This window comes from Sapajus apella, unplaced genomic scaffold, assembly GCF_009761245.1.
Source record: "Sapajus apella isolate SASKATOON/1434 unplaced genomic scaffold, GSC_monkey_1.0 scaffold216, whole genome shotgun sequence".
NCBI lineage: Eukaryota > Metazoa > Chordata > Mammalia > Primates > Cebidae > Sapajus > Sapajus apella.
The window spans coordinates 532,022-548,930 of NW_022437156.1; the positions used below are offsets into that span (position 1 = coordinate 532,022).

Sequence of the window (16,909 nt, forward strand, 5' to 3'; positions counted from 1 at the left end):
CACTGTTTAGGGCATAGCACACTCCCCCTCAACAGCCTCCTAGAAGAAAAGGATCTGCCCTGACCACTCTGCTGGCTGGCACCATTGCTTCCCTCTGTGCCTCTGGGATCCCCCCTTCACCACCTCTGGCTTCCACTCCAAGAAGCCGGACCAGGGTCTGCAAGTTCAAAGGTAGTGGCTGTCCCTCCAGGCCCCACACCTTGCCTCAGCACTCTCGGCCCTAGTGTCTGCACCTCCTTAGGCCCTGCCTCTGGGCTCAGCCCTGAACCTAGTCAAGAGGATTCTTCCGCTCTTAACGCGGGGCTCCCTGTTCTGGATGTTCTGCAGGAAAATAAAAGCCTGATTTTTCTACGTGCTGCATGCAGTCTGTCAGTGTCTCCCAAGCTGCAGGGCTGAGTTTGGGAAGGAAAGCCAGAGGGAGCCTGCGAGCCCGCGAAGTGGAGTCTGGGCAGCCACCACGCCCTCTGGCAACCGCTGGGCTTCGGCCACCCCCCCCACCCCGCCCCCGCTGACCCGCCCCCACTTTGCCAGAGAGGCCGGGTACCCATTCCTTCAATCCCCTTCCCCCCACCCCCCCACCCCGCAGCTGACCAGGAGATTCATGGGAGGCAGGTTGAAGCTAGAAAGAGTGGGGACTACAGCTCTGGTAGGAGAACGAGCTTCCAAAACCGCTGGCTTCTGAGTGCCTCTCCTGCCGCCCCCTCCTCAAGGCCTCCTACAGCCCGGTGGCTGCCCTCGATCCGGCAAAAACAAAGACTGGCTGGAGAAGGCAAAATCGTAGGGAGGGCTGAGTGGCAGGAGATGGGAAGGGCGGGCCCGGCTCCGAGCAGCTGCCGCTTCCTCCCAAAGTCCCACGAGGGGCCTGAGTCACGGGCCACCGCCCTGGCTCGGCAAGCTGGGGGAAGAGATCTGGACACCTGGGTTCTTCAGGGCTACAGGGGGGGAAGCGGGTGAGGGCCCCTGGGGACACAGAGCGGAGGACCCGGGGTTGGGGTGAGTAGGGGACAGTCCCAGAGCGAGTCCCACGCGGGGTGGGAGGGAGCTAGGCCCCGCCCTCTCCTCGGGCTCCGCCCTGCGCCCCCTTCCCTCTCCTCATTGTCCTTAGACAAAGCGGTCGCCGCCCCCGCCCGGCCCCCTGGTCTCTGTCTCCGTCCCTCCTCCTTTGCTGCCTCTTTCCCTCCTCCTCTCCCTCCTTCTCCCCTCCCTCCAGTCTCCGGATCTCCCTCGGTCCCTCTCTCCTCCTCTTCCTCTCTCTGGACGCCCGGCTCCTCTGCACCCCCTCCCAGGGGGGCCCCACGGCTTGTGAGTTGACTGAGGGGCTCAGCCTTGGGGAAGGGGTGTCTCCTCGCTCCCGTCCCTGGCCCGGACCTTGGCTGTCTCCTCTTTGTGCCGAGATTGTCAGTCTGTGCAGCCAGAGCGGGGTGGAGACGGCTGGCTCTGTCACGGCTCCATGAGAGCGGCGCCCGGGCACGGGACTCGCAGGCGCCGGAGAGAAGAGGCATGGAGCCGGCCTTCGGCACTCCGGGGTTGCCGGGCGCAGCCGGCGGGGGAGGCAGGCGGTGCTGACGGGACTGGGTGGGGGTGGATGCCAGGGTTCTGGGAACGCGCTGGCAGCCCTGACGCCCGGGTTCCGAAAGTCCCGGGGTGGGTATTTCCCCCGACCCGCCTCGGGGGCGGAGTGCGGGGCAGAGGGGTGGGGGCTGGGGAGAGGCGTGGCCCCAGCGGCGCTGGAAGCTGAGCAGGGACCTTTGGGGCCCGCGCTGAGACGCGCCCGGCCGCTGCCGCCGCGCTCCCTTGCCCTCTTCCCTGCTTTCCCTTCTACCCTAGACCTGCTCGCTGTCCTCTCCTGCTTGCCTCCTCAACACCCCCTCAGGTCCCGTTGCCCCCTCTCGGGAGAGACTCCCGGTCCTTCCTTCCCACACTCACCTCCCTGGGGCATCGCTGAGGCAGCCTGGCCTGCACCCAGGTTCCCCTCATCCCTGCCCCTTTTCTTTTTTCACCCTCATAGCAACTTTCCTTTTCGCCCTTTCTCTGTTTCTCACCTCCTAGAGACTGTCTTTAATGCGCATTAACCTGTACTGCCACATCTGGCTCCTGCCCCATTGCCTCCAGTCTGGACTCTTCCTCTCACATCGCCCCCACCACCCCTAACTTGGGCTCACAACTTCTCTTCACTTTTTCCATTTCCCCTGTTCTCTGCCGTCCCTCTTTCCCTTGGTCCTCATCCTCAGCTCCTCTGCCCTGTTCGGTGTCCCACCTCTCCCCCTCCACTTCCTCTCCTCCCACCCTCAGTCTCACTCCCTGGGCCTCTCTGGGGCCTCTTCTTCCTGTTCTCTGCCCCCAGTGCTCCCTACCCTCACCTCAAGGCGACCATGACCACCATCCCAGACTGGAAGCTACAGCTGCTAGCCCGGCGCCGGCAGGAGGAGGCGTCCGTTAGAGGCCGGGAGAAGGCAGAACGGGAGCGTCTATCCCAGATGCCAGCCTGGAAGCGAGGGCTCCTGGAGCGCCGCCGGGCCAAGCTTGGGCTGTCCCCTGGGGAGCCTAGCCCTGTGCCAGGGGCTGCAGAGGCCGGACCTCCAGACACAGATGAATCTGCGGTCCTTCAAGAGGCCATCGGGCCAGTGCACCAGAACCGATTCATCCGGCAGGAGCGGCAGCAGCAGCAGCAGCAGCAGCAACGGAGTGAAGAGCTGCTAGCTGAGAGAAAGCCGGGATCTCTGGAGGCCCGGGAGCGGAGACCCAGCCCTGGGGAGACGCGGGATCAGAGCCCCAAGGGAAGAGAGTCAAGAGAAGAGAGACTAAGTCCCAGGGAGACCAGAGAGAGGAGGCTGGGGATAGGGGGAGCCCAAGAGTCGAGCCTGAGGCCTCTGGAGGCTCGGGACTGGAGGCAAAGCCCAGGAGAGGCAGGAGACAGGAGCTCCCGACTGTCAGAGGCACGGAAATGGAGGCAGAGTCCTGTAGAAACTCCAGAGTGGAGTCTGAGACTAGCAGAGTCTCGAGAGCAAAGCCCCAGGAGAAAAGAGGTGGAAAGTAGGCTGAGCCCGGGGGAATCTGCCTACCTGAAGTCGGGCCTGACAGAGGCCCATAAATGGAGACCTGACTCCAGAGAGTCTCAGGAACAGAGTTTGGTACAACCAGAGGCAACAGAGTGGAGGCTGAGGTTAGGAGAAGAAAGAAAAGGCTACTCGGAAGAATGTGGGAGAAAAGAAGGGAGGCCAGTTCCAGGGGTGGTCCCAGAAGAGACTACAGAGCTGTCAGAGAGCCTGACAAAGGAGGCCCAAGGCAGCAGTTCTGCAGGAGTGGAGGCCGCAGAACAGAGGCCTGTGGGAGACAGCGAGAGGGGCACGAAGCCAGCAGAAGGGTGGAAATGGACCCTGAATTCCGGGAAGCCTCGAGAATGGACACCCAGGGACAACGAGGCTCAAACTCAGAAACCAGAACCTTCAGAGTCAGTGGAAAAGCGTCTGGAGCCTCCCGGTGTGGAAGCTGAAGGGGAGGCTGAGAAGGAGGAGGCGGGAGCTCAGGGCAGGCCTCTGAGAGCCCTGCAGAACTGCTGCTCTGTGCCCTCCCCCCTCCCACCAGAGGACGCTGGGACTGGAGGCCTGAGACAGCAGGAAGAGGAAGCAGTGGAACTCCAGCCCCCACCACCAGCCCCTCTGTCTCCCCCACCCCCAGCCCCAACTGCCCCCCAACCTCCTGGGGATCCCCTCATGAGCCGCCTGTTCTATGGGGTGAAGGCAGGGCCAGGGGTGGGGGCCCCCCGCCGCAGTGGACACACCTTCACCGTCAACCCCCGGCGGTCTGTGCCCCCTACGACCTCCCCAGCCACCCCAGCCTCTCCAGCCACAGCTGATGCTGCAGCCCCGGGGGCTGGAAAGAAGCGGTACCCAACTGCCGAGGAGATCTTGGTTCTGGGGGGCTACCTCCGTCTCAGCCGCAGCTGCCTTGCCAAGGGGTCCCCCGAAAGACACCACAAACAGGTAGGGGAGCAGCCGAGCCAGACTTCTTAGAAGCCCACTTGTCAATTCTCTCTGGACGCTGGTCTTTCTTTTTTATACCCCTGTATTCTTGTTTTCCTCTATTCTTTCTTGTTAATTCCTGCCACCACCCTTCCTCCCTTTGCACACACACCCTTCCTTCTCTGAGCCCTCCTTTTCCATTTTGAACCCAAAAGATCCTGCCCCAGCAAAGGCCGTCTCTGGGTGTGTCTCTTTCAGGGTGTGCCGGGCTGCTCATTGTCCCTTCCCTCCGGCTCTGAGTTTCCTACCCGCTTTTCTTTCCTTCCTTTCCTGAGTGTGACCTGCCCCAGCCCAGCCAGTGGGAGAGCCCAAATGAACAAGCTTGAATCAGTGAGGGCAGGGTCACCAGGTGAAAATACTTGCAGCTTTTCTGGGGAGAAAGGATAGGGAGCCTGGGGTGTGGAGGGGGTGAGTTTTGGGTTCTAGGGAGAAACTGCAGGGAGAAGTGGATGGAGGAAGTTCCAACTGCCCCATGGGAAGGAGGGCAGAGCTGAATAGGGACATCCTAGGACTCAGGGGAGAGGGGAGATGGAACTGGGCTGGCCAAAGAGCAGAGAGAAGGCTTTTGAACCCTGAGTCTGCCCCATGGGAGAGACACAGAGAGGCCATTTGAAGTGGGTGACCTCGGGGTTGCACACCCCCAGCTGGGCCACTGCTTCAGACAGTGCTCCCTTCTCTCTTGGGACAAGAAAAGCCTTCTCCTCTTCCAAAATACCCCCAACCCTCACTCCCCCGTCCTTCCTCCCTGGGTTTCCCCTCCCTCCCCAGAACTGGCTCAGTGATCGGTTTTCCCCTCTCTTCCTGCCATCCTGGGCTCTCCCTCCCCTAGGGTAGCAAAAAAGAGAAGTGAATTTGGAGACAGCTTTGAGAGCAGGCACTGGCCAGGGAGCACAGTGGGAGTTCTGGACAGGGGTGAGGGTTGAGGCCAGCAGAGGGTCAGAGGTTAGACTTGCAACCAGGACCTGCAGGAAATGGGGAGCAGCCAGGCTGACTCCCCCGGCCTTCACCTCACTTCTTCCTATGCACACCCATCTGTTTCCAGTCTGAAAATAGGGAGAGAGAGGTCCCACACTCAGTCGTCTCAGACTTAGGACGTCTCTCCAGTCACACGTGTCTCCTCAGAGCCTGGGAAGCGCAGTCTCATTCTCATCCATGTGTTAACATTCTCAGATTTGATTTTTTGTGTCCTCAGTGTCAGCAAGGAACCACAGGGACTAAAGATACTGGTTAAGCCCAGGGTGGAGGGGAGTTCACTTGACCCCCCAATTCATCTTCACGTGAAGCGTAAGCTCCGGCCCCTGAGCCATGGTTAGGAACCTACCCTCTGCCCTCTACCAGTCTGTTCCCCTCAGGGCTGGGCAGATGAAAAAGACAGAAGTCAGGAAATGGTACCAAGGTGAGGTGTTCAGAAAAGCCACTTCCTACTGAGGGAGGCTTATGCCTTTGGGGAAGAATGATAAGAGGAAAGCATGAGGCTTTGGGGCCCAAAGCCCAGGGAGCATTCCAGGGGAGCCAGGAAGAAAGTGCAGGGCAGGACCTGTGCTGGTGACCATACCTAGGTCCGAGAGCAGGGGAGCCAGAAGCAGATCGCCCAAACAGGAAGCCTGGGGTGGGGGCCGGAAGGCTGGTGGGGCTGAGTGGGGAACCCTGGGCCCTGGGCCTGCCAGAGCTGTGCTCAGGATGTGGTGAGAGAATAAGGAAGCAGCCGCTGCTGGGATGGGGGTGGGGAGGAGGCAGCACAGAGTTCATCTGACCCAGACGCCTCACCCTCCGCCTTCTCCCCTCTCTCAGCACCCTGCTCTTCAGGGACTGGGTGTCTTGTCCCAGCTCTGCTGCAGCTCACTGGCTCAGGAGTAGGAGATAGGAGGACCCTGCCACCTTCCCTCTTCACCTTCCCTAAATAACTCGTTTGCAGGCTAATTCCATCAAACTTATCCCTGCCATCAGGAGAGAAATCCCTGCCCTGCCACTGGAGCCCAGGGGATGGCAGCGGCTGATGCGTACCCCAGAGGCCTCTTGGGCTGAGAGTCCGGCCCCGTTGTGCCCTTATATAGCTGATGGGAGAGGAGAGAGTGAGTCACACCCTCTCTACACCCGCCCCCCACCCCACTCCCATGCAGACAGACTGTGCATTCCTGAGAAGCCCAGTCAGAAGTTTGTTGGGGGTGAGGAGGCAGGGTGTGGGGGAGATAGAAACATAGACTGAGCAAATGAAATAAAATAAGTTCTTTTCAGAGTAGATAATAAACTACAGAGGTTATTATTCCAAAAGAGGATATGAGAAGAAAACAAAAATGGGTTCCCAGAAATGTGGGTAAATCTGTCAGTAACAGAAACCCAAGTAGTCCCTTCTGAGAACTTGGGATGTAAGCAGCCTGGCTGCTGTTGCTGGATTCTACCAGCAGTTCCACAGACATGAATGGGGGATCAACTGTGCACAGGCTGGCCCACCCCAGATTGTCTCCCCAGCATCCGTCCTTTGTTGGGACCTCATCTGAGGTTTGCACAAACCCTAACCTCTTGTGTTGTAGCAATTTCCAAGCTCCTTTGTTTTTTCTTTTATTTTTTTTTCTGAGATGGTCTTGCTGTCTCGCAGCCTGGAGTTCAACAGCAAGATGTCAGCTCACTGCAACCTACACCTCCCAGGTTCGAGCGATTCTCCAGCCTCAGCTTCCTGAGTAGCTGGAACTATAGACACACGCCACCTTGCTTGGCTAATTTTAATATTTTTAGCAGAGACGGGGTTTCACCATGTTGGCCAGGCTGGTCTCGAACTCCTGACCTCCAGTGATCCACTTGTCTCGCCTCCCCCCCCAAACTACTGGGATTACAGGTGTGAGCCATCTTCCCTGGCCCCAAGATCCTTTCAACAGCAGACACAACTATAATAAATTAGTCAATTTTCTAGTAAGTTAGAAGGTGGTAAGTGATTATTAAAAAAAAAATAGAACAGTGGAACTTAGAGGTTCAGGAGGTAGGGGGAGTGAATATGGAGACTTCAAAACAGGGTGATCAGGAGGGTCAGAGCCATACCGATATCTGAGGGAGTGTTCCAGGCAGGAGGAACAGCTAGTACTGTTCTGGCCCTGAGGTGGGAGTGCATGGATAGAACCAAGGCCAGTGTGGCTACAGTGGAGGAAGAGGCGAGAGACGAGGGGAGGGGCGACACATTGGGGGACCCTGTAGGTTTTGATCAAGCTCTGGTTTTTGCTCCAAGTAAGATAGGAAGACACTGCAGGGTTTGTAGCCAACAAGGCATGACACATACAGTCCCTGAGTTCCACCTTCCCATGGGGACCCATGTGTCATATCTGATTTTTTTCTTTATTAGAAACAGCGTCACTGTATTGCCCAGGCTGGTCTCCAACTCCTGGGCTCAATAAAGCCTCCCAAAGTGCCGGGATTACAGGCATGAGCTACGGTGCCTGACTGCTGTCATATCTGATGCAGCTCTTAGCAATCACCTGCCCAGCCACCCTCTTGGCTTCTCTTTTCATACCTCAGTCCATTAGGGGGCTCAGGGATGTGTACAGCTGGCCCCAAGTCTTCCCAACAGATGCCCGGGAAGGCCTGAGGAGATCATTTGGACCTTTCCAAGTAGTTCACATGGAATCCTCCTGCTGTCTCCCTAATCCCTTTGGCTCCTGGACTTAATCCCACCCTGCCCCTTCCTCCTGAGCTTCTTAAGAGGACAAAGGGGAAGGGTAGAAAGGCAGCGAGAATGGCTGGGACTCTCCTGCTCTTGGGACAGTGTGATTACAAAAGGTTTTCTATGCCCTATCTGGTCTTCTGTCTCTGTACCTGTCCCTTCGGACACACTGTCGACCCCCACCCCAGGTCTCTGTGGACTTTTCTTTCTGCCATTGTCATCTCCCCCAGCATTTCAGGGTTTCAGAGGCCCATATTTCCCCTGTGTGTTGCGGAAGTCTCTTGGTTCCTCTGGGCCTTTCTGTTCGTCTCCCGTCTCTTCCCAGGCCCTAGACCCCCTTTGCTATGGACAGTAGAAGAATGAGGGGAGTGGGAGGGAACAGGTGCCCAGGGTCCTGGGTTTTGCATAGGACAGCAAGGGGCTGTGGATATGAAAACCTTACTTTTGGCTGAGAGTCACTCCCCAGCCAGTTGCTTCCCCGCTGGCCAGCCTGCTGGCTTCTCTGGGAAATCTCCTCCATTGTCCCCAAGGTGCCCAAAGACTCGGTTCTGATGATAAGACTCGTCTCCATGTATTTTAATTTCTTTTTACCCCTCTGCCTCCTACAGTCGAAAAAGCAAGGACCTTGGTCCTATATTATTCACTTCTGCCTCCCAAGCCCCTGCCAATGTACAGGGCAAAGTCTGATGTTTTGAAATGGTATGATCGAAGAGGGAAACTCTAGGATTGGAGAGCCAGTATGGAAAGGAAAACTGGATCCCAGAGTGGATGGGGACAGTGAGTGGGGTGCCTAAGTCCAGCACCCACCCCACGTTCTGCCCATCCCACCTGCCCCCTTGCAGACTTCCCCCTAACCGCTGATTCCCCTGCAACCCCCCACAGGCTTCTCCCTCACTGACCTTGCCTCCTGCCCCCTTTTTTCCCCTCCTTCAGCTTAAGATCTCCTTCAGCGAGACAGCCCTGGAGACCACGTACCAATACCCCTCCGAGAGTTCGGTACTGGAGGAGCTAGGCCCGGAGCCTGAGGTCCCCAGTTCCCCCAACCCCCCAGAAGCCCAACCCGACGACGAAGAGGATGAGGAAGAGCTGCTGCTGCTGCAGCCAGAGCTCCAGGGAGGGCTGCGCACCAAGGCCCTGATTGTGGGTAAGCAGAGGCTCCGCCGGCCCGAGGGCGCCCCCTGCTGTCAGAGTGGGCGCTGCGGTCCAGGAGGGAAGAGAAGGGAGGATTTCATGTAGGCGCTTGGCAGGGGCTTGGCAGGTCCTCTGGTCCAACCTGCTCCTTTAACAGATGAGCAAACTGAGGTCCCGGGAAATGAAATACACACTAAGTCTTCAGATTTCAAAACCAGAACACTTCCCGAGTCCTGTAATCTGGTTAAAACCACAGGGTGGGTGGACAGGCCTGAGTTGGAATTCCATCTTGTCTCCTAATTGTGTAATCTCAGAGAAACCGTCTGATCTCTGGCTTTAGCGTATTATTTATGAAATGAAGTTAATAATAACTACCTCCTGTGGCTCATGCCTGTAATCCCAGCACTTCAGGAGGCCAAGATGGATGGATCGCTTGAGCCTAGGAGTTCAAGATCAACCTAGGCAACATGGCAAAATCCTGTCTCTACAAAAAAATACAAAAATTAGCCAGGTGTGGTGGTGCGCAGTTGTTTTTCCAGCTACTCGGGAGGCTGAGGTGGGAGGATCGCTTGACTTCAAGAGTTGGAGGCTGCAGTGAGCTGACTGCAGTGTACCACCACTGCACTCCAACCTGGGCAACAGGGGAAGACTCTGTCTCAAAAGAAATAAACAGGTCTGGCACGGTGGCTCACACCTGTAATCCCAGCACTTTGGGAGGCTAAGGCAGGTGGATCACTCAAGGCAGAAGTTCAAGACCAGCCTGGACAACATGGTGAAAGCCCGTCTCTACTAAAAATACAAAAATTGGCCAAGCATGGTGGCTCATGCTTGTAATCCTGGCACTTTGGGATGCCAAGGCGGGCAGATCACCTGAGGTCAGGAGTTCAACACCAGCCTGGCCAACATGGTGAAACCCCGTCTCAAAAAAATAAAACAAAATAAAATAAAATAAATAGGCTGGGTGTGGTGGCTCATGCCTGTAATCTCAGCACTTTGGGAGGCTGAGGAGGGTGGATCACCTGAGGTTAGGAGTTCAAGACCAGCCTGGACAACATGGTAAAACTCTGTCTTTAAAAAATAAGGCCAGGCGTGGTGGCTCACGCCCATAATCCAAGCACTTTGGAGGCCAACGCAGGCAGATCACCTGAGGTCAGGAGTTCAAAACCAGCCTGACCAACATGGTGAAATCCTGTCTTTATAAGAAAATAATAATAATAAATTAATTAATTAATTAAATAAAAATACAAAACTTAGCCAGGCATGGAGGTGGACACCTGTAATCCCTGTTACTTGGGAGGCCAAGGCAGGAGAATCGTTTGAACCTGGAAAGCAGAGGTTGCACTGAGCTGAGATGCTGCCAGTACACTCCAGCCTGGGCAACAGAGCGAGACTCCATCACAAGAAAACAAAAAACAAAAGCTACTTCCTGGAGTTGTTGAAAAGAAAGTTATTTATCTATTTATTTATTTGAGACAGACTCTTCCTCTGCCATCCAGATTGGAGTCCAGTGACACAATCTCGACTCACTGCAACCTCTGCCTCCCCAGTTCAAGTGATTCTCATTCCTCAGCCTCTAGAGTAGCTGGGATTACAGACATGTACCATCACATCTGGCTAATTATTGTATTTGTAGCAGAGATGGGATTTTACCATGTTGGCCAGGCTGGTCTTGTACTCCTGACCTCAAGTGATCCTCCCTCTTCAGCCTCCCAAAGTGCTTGGATTAGATTAAGCAATTTTTTCGAAGCACCAAGAGCCACAGCTGGATATCAAATTACTTAATCTTTCCTGGAGTTATGGTGAGATTAAACAGTTGGAAGGATGCCTGGCACAGAGTTCAAGCTATATGAGAGATGGATGAGGTTACTGGTGGTAAGGTGCTTTAGATATGGAAGATATTGTAAGACTTCCTGCATGCCAAATGCCCTTCAATTTGTGTGTGAGGGAAGGGAGGGCAGGAAGTAGAGGCCCTCGCTCATTCTCTGTCATTATTGCCTCCTTTCCCGTAGATGAGTCCTGCCGGCGGTGACCATCTTCCAATATAGGGATATATGTCCCTCCTTCCTGTAACTGAAGATCCTGGAGCCTGGAAGATTCAGGGCAGACAGACCCTAATAATGAGCCTGGCAGGGAAGGGCAACCACCATCTTCTAACTTGCTTTCCACAGTATGTTTCTGGGGGCAGAGCCAATTGCCCAATTTCTACCCTAATCCAAAGTCCCTAGTGTGGGTGGGGTTAAATGTGCTGGTGCATCCTAGGTGATCCGAGAGTGAGCACCGAGTCCTGAGAAGGAGCACAGAACTCCCGGAGGGTGGAGATGGAGCACTCGCCCCCCATGGCAGGGTACGCTCTTCCCATAGCCTTCCTCCCCGCCATCCCGTGGGGGATCTCAGGATTTAAGCACTCATTTCTCTGGGAAGCCCAGACCCCATTCCATTTATAGGCACATCTCCTTTATTTCCTAGGTCACTGCCCCTTTGTTTACAGCTCCTGCCTCCTCTCTTGACCACAGCCTGGTTTACAAATTCCACCAGCTCCCAGTTCCACCTGCCAAAGTACCAGGTTTACAAGCCACGCTTACTTGCTGTGTCTGCGTGGAATTCTCTCCTCTGTCCCCCCCAGTCTCCTCATTGGAGTGACCTGAAGGTGCGGCTTCCACTTTTTCTCAGTATTACTTTGCCTCAGTTTTCCCCAAGAGGGAAGGCTGGAAATCTTAACTTTGTACCCCTTGATAGTTATTTAATTCTGTTCCTCCTAGTGGTTCACAATTGAACTGAATTGAGGTGGTGTGGGGTGGCGAAGGAGACACCTCACATCTCCTCTCCCATTGTGCCGCCTTTATCAATTGCCTGTTTTGTTTTGTTTGTTTTTTAACTTTCCATAATAAAATGGAGTTTTCTCCAACTCTTCTGCTTCTCCTTATTTATTTATTCAGGATGGAGTTTTGCTCTTGTTGCCCAGGCTGGAGTGCAATGGCGCAATCTCAGCTTACCGCAACCTCTGCCTCCCAGGTTCGAGCGATTCTCCTGGCTTAGCCTCCCAAGTAGCTGGGATTACAGGCATGTGCCACCATACCCGGTTAATTTTTTGCCTTTTTAGTAGAGACGGGGGTTCACCATGTTGGCCAGGCTGGTCTCAAACTCATGGCTTCATGATCCTCTGCCTCAGCCTCCCAAAGTGCTGTGATTACAGGCATGAGCCACTGCAGCACCCAGCTTCCTTCTCCCTTAGAAAAAAAAAGGTGGAAAAAAGGTAGGGGGAGGTGGGCGCAGTGGCTCATGCCTGTAATCCCAGCACTTTGGGAGGCTGAAGCAGGTGAATCACCTGAGATCAGGAGTTCGAGACCAGCCTGGCCAACGTGGTGAAACCCCATCTCTACTAAAAGTACAAAAATTAGCTGGGTGTATTGGTGGGTGCCTGTAATCCCAGCTACTTGGGAGGCTGAGGCAGGAGAATCACTTGAACCTGGGAGGCAGAGGTTGTAGTGAGCCAAGACTGCCACTGCACTCCAGCCTGGACAACAAGAGCAAGATTCCGTCTCAAAAAAAAAGCTTAAAAAAAGAAAAATAATAAGGTATGTGAGGGGAGGCTCTGGTGGCTGGCAGAGAGGAAAATGATGGGGAATGAACCAGGAACTCAGCACGGACATGTAAAAAGGGGTCTAGGAAACTGTGCATGGGTTTCACCCAGGACAAGCAGGCTACATAAGAAAGGGCAGTTAGGCCGGGCGCGGTGGCTCAAGCCTGTAATCCCAGCACTTTGGGAGGCCGAGGCGGGTGTATCACGAGGTCAACAGATCGAGACCATCCTGGTCAACATGGTGAAACCCCATCTCTACCAAAAATACAAAAAATTAGCTGGGCATGGTGGTGCGTGCCTGTAATCCCAGCTACTCAGGAGGCTGAGGCAGGAGAATTGCCTGAATCCAGGAGGCAGAGGTTGCGGTGAGCCGAGATAGCGCCATTGCACTCCAGCCTGGGTAACATGAGTGAAACTCCGTCTCAGAAAAAAAAAAAAAAAAAAGAAAGGGCAGTTGAAGTGTCCGATAAACTGGAAGTGCCATGAGGGCTGACTACATCAGCTGGATTCACCGCAATATCCCACACCTATCAACTAGTAGACACAAAATTATTTCTAGAATGAATGACAATGAATGAATAGATGAAAAAGGTTGAAATTCTAGAAGCAGAGGACACTGAGTTAAAGGGTTCTAGTTTTCAAAAGCCTGCTGCCATGCAGGCAGCTAGGTAGTGAGTATGAAACACACAAACCATGTGGCTAATTCAGGGATATTTACTCCAAGAGTTGGGGCCATAACTAGTAAATCTGAAATTGCTGCATAATGAAGTAAGTATGTACAGGAGTGCGGTTTCCTGGAAAAGGTTCTCCTCTGATACGCCGGGCGCGGTGGCTCAAGCCTGTAATCCCAGCACTTTGGGAGGCCGAGGCAGGTGGATCAGGAGGTCAACAGATCGAGACCATCCTGGTCAACATGGTGAAACCCCGTCTCTACTAAAACTACAAAAAATGAGCTGGGCATGGTGGCGCGTGCCTGTAATCCCAGCTACTGAGGAGGTTGAGGCAGGAGAATTGCCTGAACCCAGGAGGCGGAGGTTGCGGTGAGCCGAGATCACACCATTGCACTCCAGCCTGGGTAACAAGAGCGAAACTCTGTCTCAAAAAAAAAAAAAGGTTCTCCTCTGATAAGAACATGGATTTTTATATCCTTAAAGGTTTACAAACCATCTTGATAATTAATGACTTTCCTGCCCATATAGTTGATATTCGAGATTTTCCCATTTCAAAGAATATCTTATATAAATGTGTAACATCAATATTTTACTCACCAGGTATTTTTGTTTGTTTGTTGTTAGCTCTCCAGGCTAATAAAGACAAGGTTGAGTATTTACAGTCCTTCCACCACTACAAGTTGCTACTCTCAGACTGGTCAGAGGAGACCCCACCCTTTTACAAAAAAAAACAAATGTATCGGGTGTGGTGGCTCACACCTATAATTCCAGCACTTTGGGAGGCTGAGGCAGGTGGATCACTCAGGAGATCAAGACCATCCTGGCTAACACAGTGAAACCCTGTCTCTACTAAAAATACAAAAAAATTAGCCGGGCATGTGGCAGGCGCCTGTGCTCCCATCTACTTGAGGGGCTAAGACAAGAGACTCCCTTGAACCCAGGAGGTAGAGGTTGCAGTGAGCAGAGATCTCGCCACTGCACTCTAATTTGGACAACAGAGCGAGATTCTGTCTCAAAAAAAAAAAAGAAAAGAAAAGAAAAAAGCTGAACTTGTCATTGATGCTCTGCTGTCTGATTTGTTTGATTCTGCCTCATACCTTTAACATTAATTGGAGTTACCAGAAGCTACTGTTAGGAAATGAAACATTGTTCTGTGTGTGTGTGTGTGTATGTGTGTGTCTGTCTCTCAGTTTTGCTCTTGTTGACCAGGCTGGAGTACAGTGGTGCGATCTCAGCTCACTGCAACCTCCCACCTTCCAGGTTCAAGCAATTCTCCTGCCTCAGCCTCCCAGGTAGCTGGGGTTATAGGCATCTAGCTAGTTTTTTTAATTTTTTTTTTTATAATTTTTTTTTTAGTAGAGACAGGATTTCACCATGTTGGCCAGGCTGGTATTGAACTCCTGACCTCAGGTAATCTGCCTATCTCGGCCTCCCAAAGTGCTGGGATTACAGGCGTGAGCCACCACGCCCGGCCCTTGAAACATTGCTCTTATTAACAGTCACAGGTGGATCTACATCATTGACTTCTTGAATGTGTTGTTTTGTTTCTGAGATGGACTGTGGGCACCCCTGGCATCTCAGAGCTTCCTAACTCTGTTTTCTTGAGTCACAACTGGAAACGTATTAGGACCTTTACCTAATAGCCTACTAATATAATCATTCTGTTTCCCTCCCTACCCAGATCTTCTCTGAAATGGCTGAATCTTTTGACACCTAGCTTGTTCTCTTGCTAATAAATTGAAGACTTTTGGCGTATGGTTAAGATCAATTGATGGTGACTGGGCGAGGTGGCTCACACCTGTAATCCCAACACTTTGGGAGGCTGAGGCAGGTGGATCACAAGGTCAGGAGATGGAGACCATCCTGGCCAACATGGTGAAACCCTATCTCTATTAAAAATACACACACAAAAAATAGCCAGGCATGGTGGTATGCGCCTGTACTACTCAGGAGGCTGAGGGAGGGGAATAACTTGAACCCTGGAGGTGGAAGTTGCAGTGAGCTGAGATTGCACCACTGCACTTCAGCCTGGGTGACAGAGTGAGACTCCATCAAAAAAAAAAAAAAGATGAATTTGTCTGATACTTTTTTTTTTTTTGATGGAGTCTTACTCTGTCACCCAGGCTGGAGTACAGTGGCTGACTGCAACCTCTGCCTCCTGGGTTCAAGCAATTCTCCTGCCTCAGCCTCCTGAGTAGCTGAAATTACAGGTGCCTGCCACCAGGCCCGGCTTTTTGTATTTTTAGTAGATATGGGGTTTCTCCATGTTGGTCAGGCTGGTCTCAAATTCCTGACCTCATGATCTGCCTGTCTTGGCCTTCCAAAGTGCTGGGATTACAGGTATAAGCCACGGCGCCAGGCGTGTGTGTGTGTGTGTGTGTGTGTGTGATGGAGTTTTGCTCTTGTTGCCCAAGCTGGAGTGCCATGGCACGATCTCAGCTCACCCACTGCCACCTCCACTTCCCCATTTCAAGTGATTCTCCTGCCTCAGCCTCCTGAGTAGCTGGGATTACAGGTATGCGCCACCATGCCCAGCTAATTTTTATATTTTTAGGAGAGACTGGGTTTCACCATGTTGGCCAAGATGGCCTTGATTTCCTGACCTCGTGATCTGCCCACCTCGGCCTCTCAAAGTGCTGGAATTACAGGTGTGAGCCACGGCGCCAGGCATATGTTTACACTTTTTTTTTGGTCTTTTTTTCCGTCCTTTTTGTAGAGAACAGCGTCTTGCTATATTGCCCAGGCAGATCTCAAACGCCTGGGCTCAAGTTATCCTCCCACCTCTGCCGCCCTAAGCTGGGATTACAGGTGTGAGCCACTGCGCCTGGCCAGGCATTTTTTTTTTCTTTCACTTTATTTCATATTCCCACCACAATAATGACTCCTTTAATTTAAACAAAAAACCATACAGGGTTCCTGAAACGGTGGTAAAAAGGAAAGGAAGTGTCAAAGACTGCAGGACAGGTGGGGTGGGGAATCAGCGAATCGTCTTGACTGGGCTCTTGAAGTTGCTGGTGGCTTGGAGTGGCAGCTGGTAGGCCATCAGTTGGATCTCGAAACAGTAGTGCCTGGGCACAAACTGGTTGGCAGGTCGTTTGGGCCGGTACTCGGGATGCACCATGAAGAGCATGTGAGGGAAACCAGTGCCGAAATAGGCGCCATCCGTGTGATGGTGCTGCGATGACTTGGGTGTGTATACACCCATGCACTTGGGGCAGTAGAGCTTCACCATGGCTTCACCTGGGATGTCTTAAAGGCCAATGGGAAGCATTGGCTGGTTCTCACAGTATACATGGGGACAGTAGCCAAAGTCTCCCTGCTGGTACTTTTCCAACAGCTGAGTGATGCCACGGTTGGGAAGGATGTAGCAGGCGTGGATCAATCCATAAAGCATCTCGGCTGCCTGCTCCATCAAGTCACTCTGGTTGGGGTTGTCTTCCAGTTCTTCACCAGGCTCCAGGTCCAAGATCACATCTAGAGCTTGTCGATAGTGAGGGACCTGCTCATTATGAGTCCAGTAAGATTCAGTTTGTCTGGATATAGTCTTCATCCACTTCACAGAAGAATTCATTGCCATGGAGCCCACAAAACCAGGAAATCCAGGACACCTCCTCTGAGCTGCTCATCTTCACATCAGCTGAGGTGGCGCCAGCCATTCTGCTAGTCCCCTTGCACTTCTCCATTTTCTGTTAAGCTCTAAGTGTGACCTTAGAACCCTGGTCAGAGTAATGATGAGGGGCAGGCGTGACGTTATTTCATTTCACAGCTTCTCGGCATTCCACAGGTTTCCCTCTGCCTCCTGAGGGCCTTTCCTAACCCTGAGAGTGGATTCTCAGCTCCAGAAAATGGGCTTGGA

The 16,909-nt window shown here is 53.3% G+C and overlaps 1 protein-coding gene, 1 long non-coding RNA gene and 1 pseudogene across 3 annotated transcripts; 2 read left to right on the forward strand and 1 right to left on the reverse strand.

Annotated features, from left to right (window-relative positions):
- The first annotated feature begins 958 nt into the window (after nt 1-958).
- Nucleotides 959-11,707, forward strand: PPP1R18 (protein phosphatase 1 regulatory subunit 18). 2 transcript variants are annotated; one of them, XM_032270767.1, is made up of 4 exons: nt 959-1,302; nt 2,345-3,983; nt 8,605-8,815; nt 10,812-11,707. In XM_032270767.1, exons 2-4 carry the CDS (start codon nt 2,373-2,375, stop codon nt 10,829-10,831), a joined length of 1,842 nt encoding a protein of 613 aa, XP_032126658.1. In that variant the 5' UTR covers nt 959-1,302; nt 2,345-2,372; the 3' UTR covers nt 10,832-11,707. The 2 variants fall into 2 exon arrangements, with proteins under 2 accessions (XP_032126658.1, XP_032126657.1); XM_032270766.1 differs by lacking the exon at nt 959-1,302 and adding an exon at nt 1,311-1,559.
- Nucleotides 11,708-12,302: 595 nt separating this feature from the next.
- LOC116544409 lies at nt 12,303-14,277 on the forward strand. Its single transcript, XR_004265907.1, has 3 exons — nt 12,303-12,520; nt 12,837-13,185; nt 13,496-14,277. It is a non-coding gene; the product is annotated as an uncharacterized LOC116544409 (long non-coding RNA).
- Nucleotides 14,278-15,893: 1,616 nt separating this feature from the next.
- Nucleotides 15,894-16,724, reverse strand: LOC116544408 (annotated as a pseudogene).
- Nucleotides 16,725-16,909: the final 185 nt, after the last annotated feature.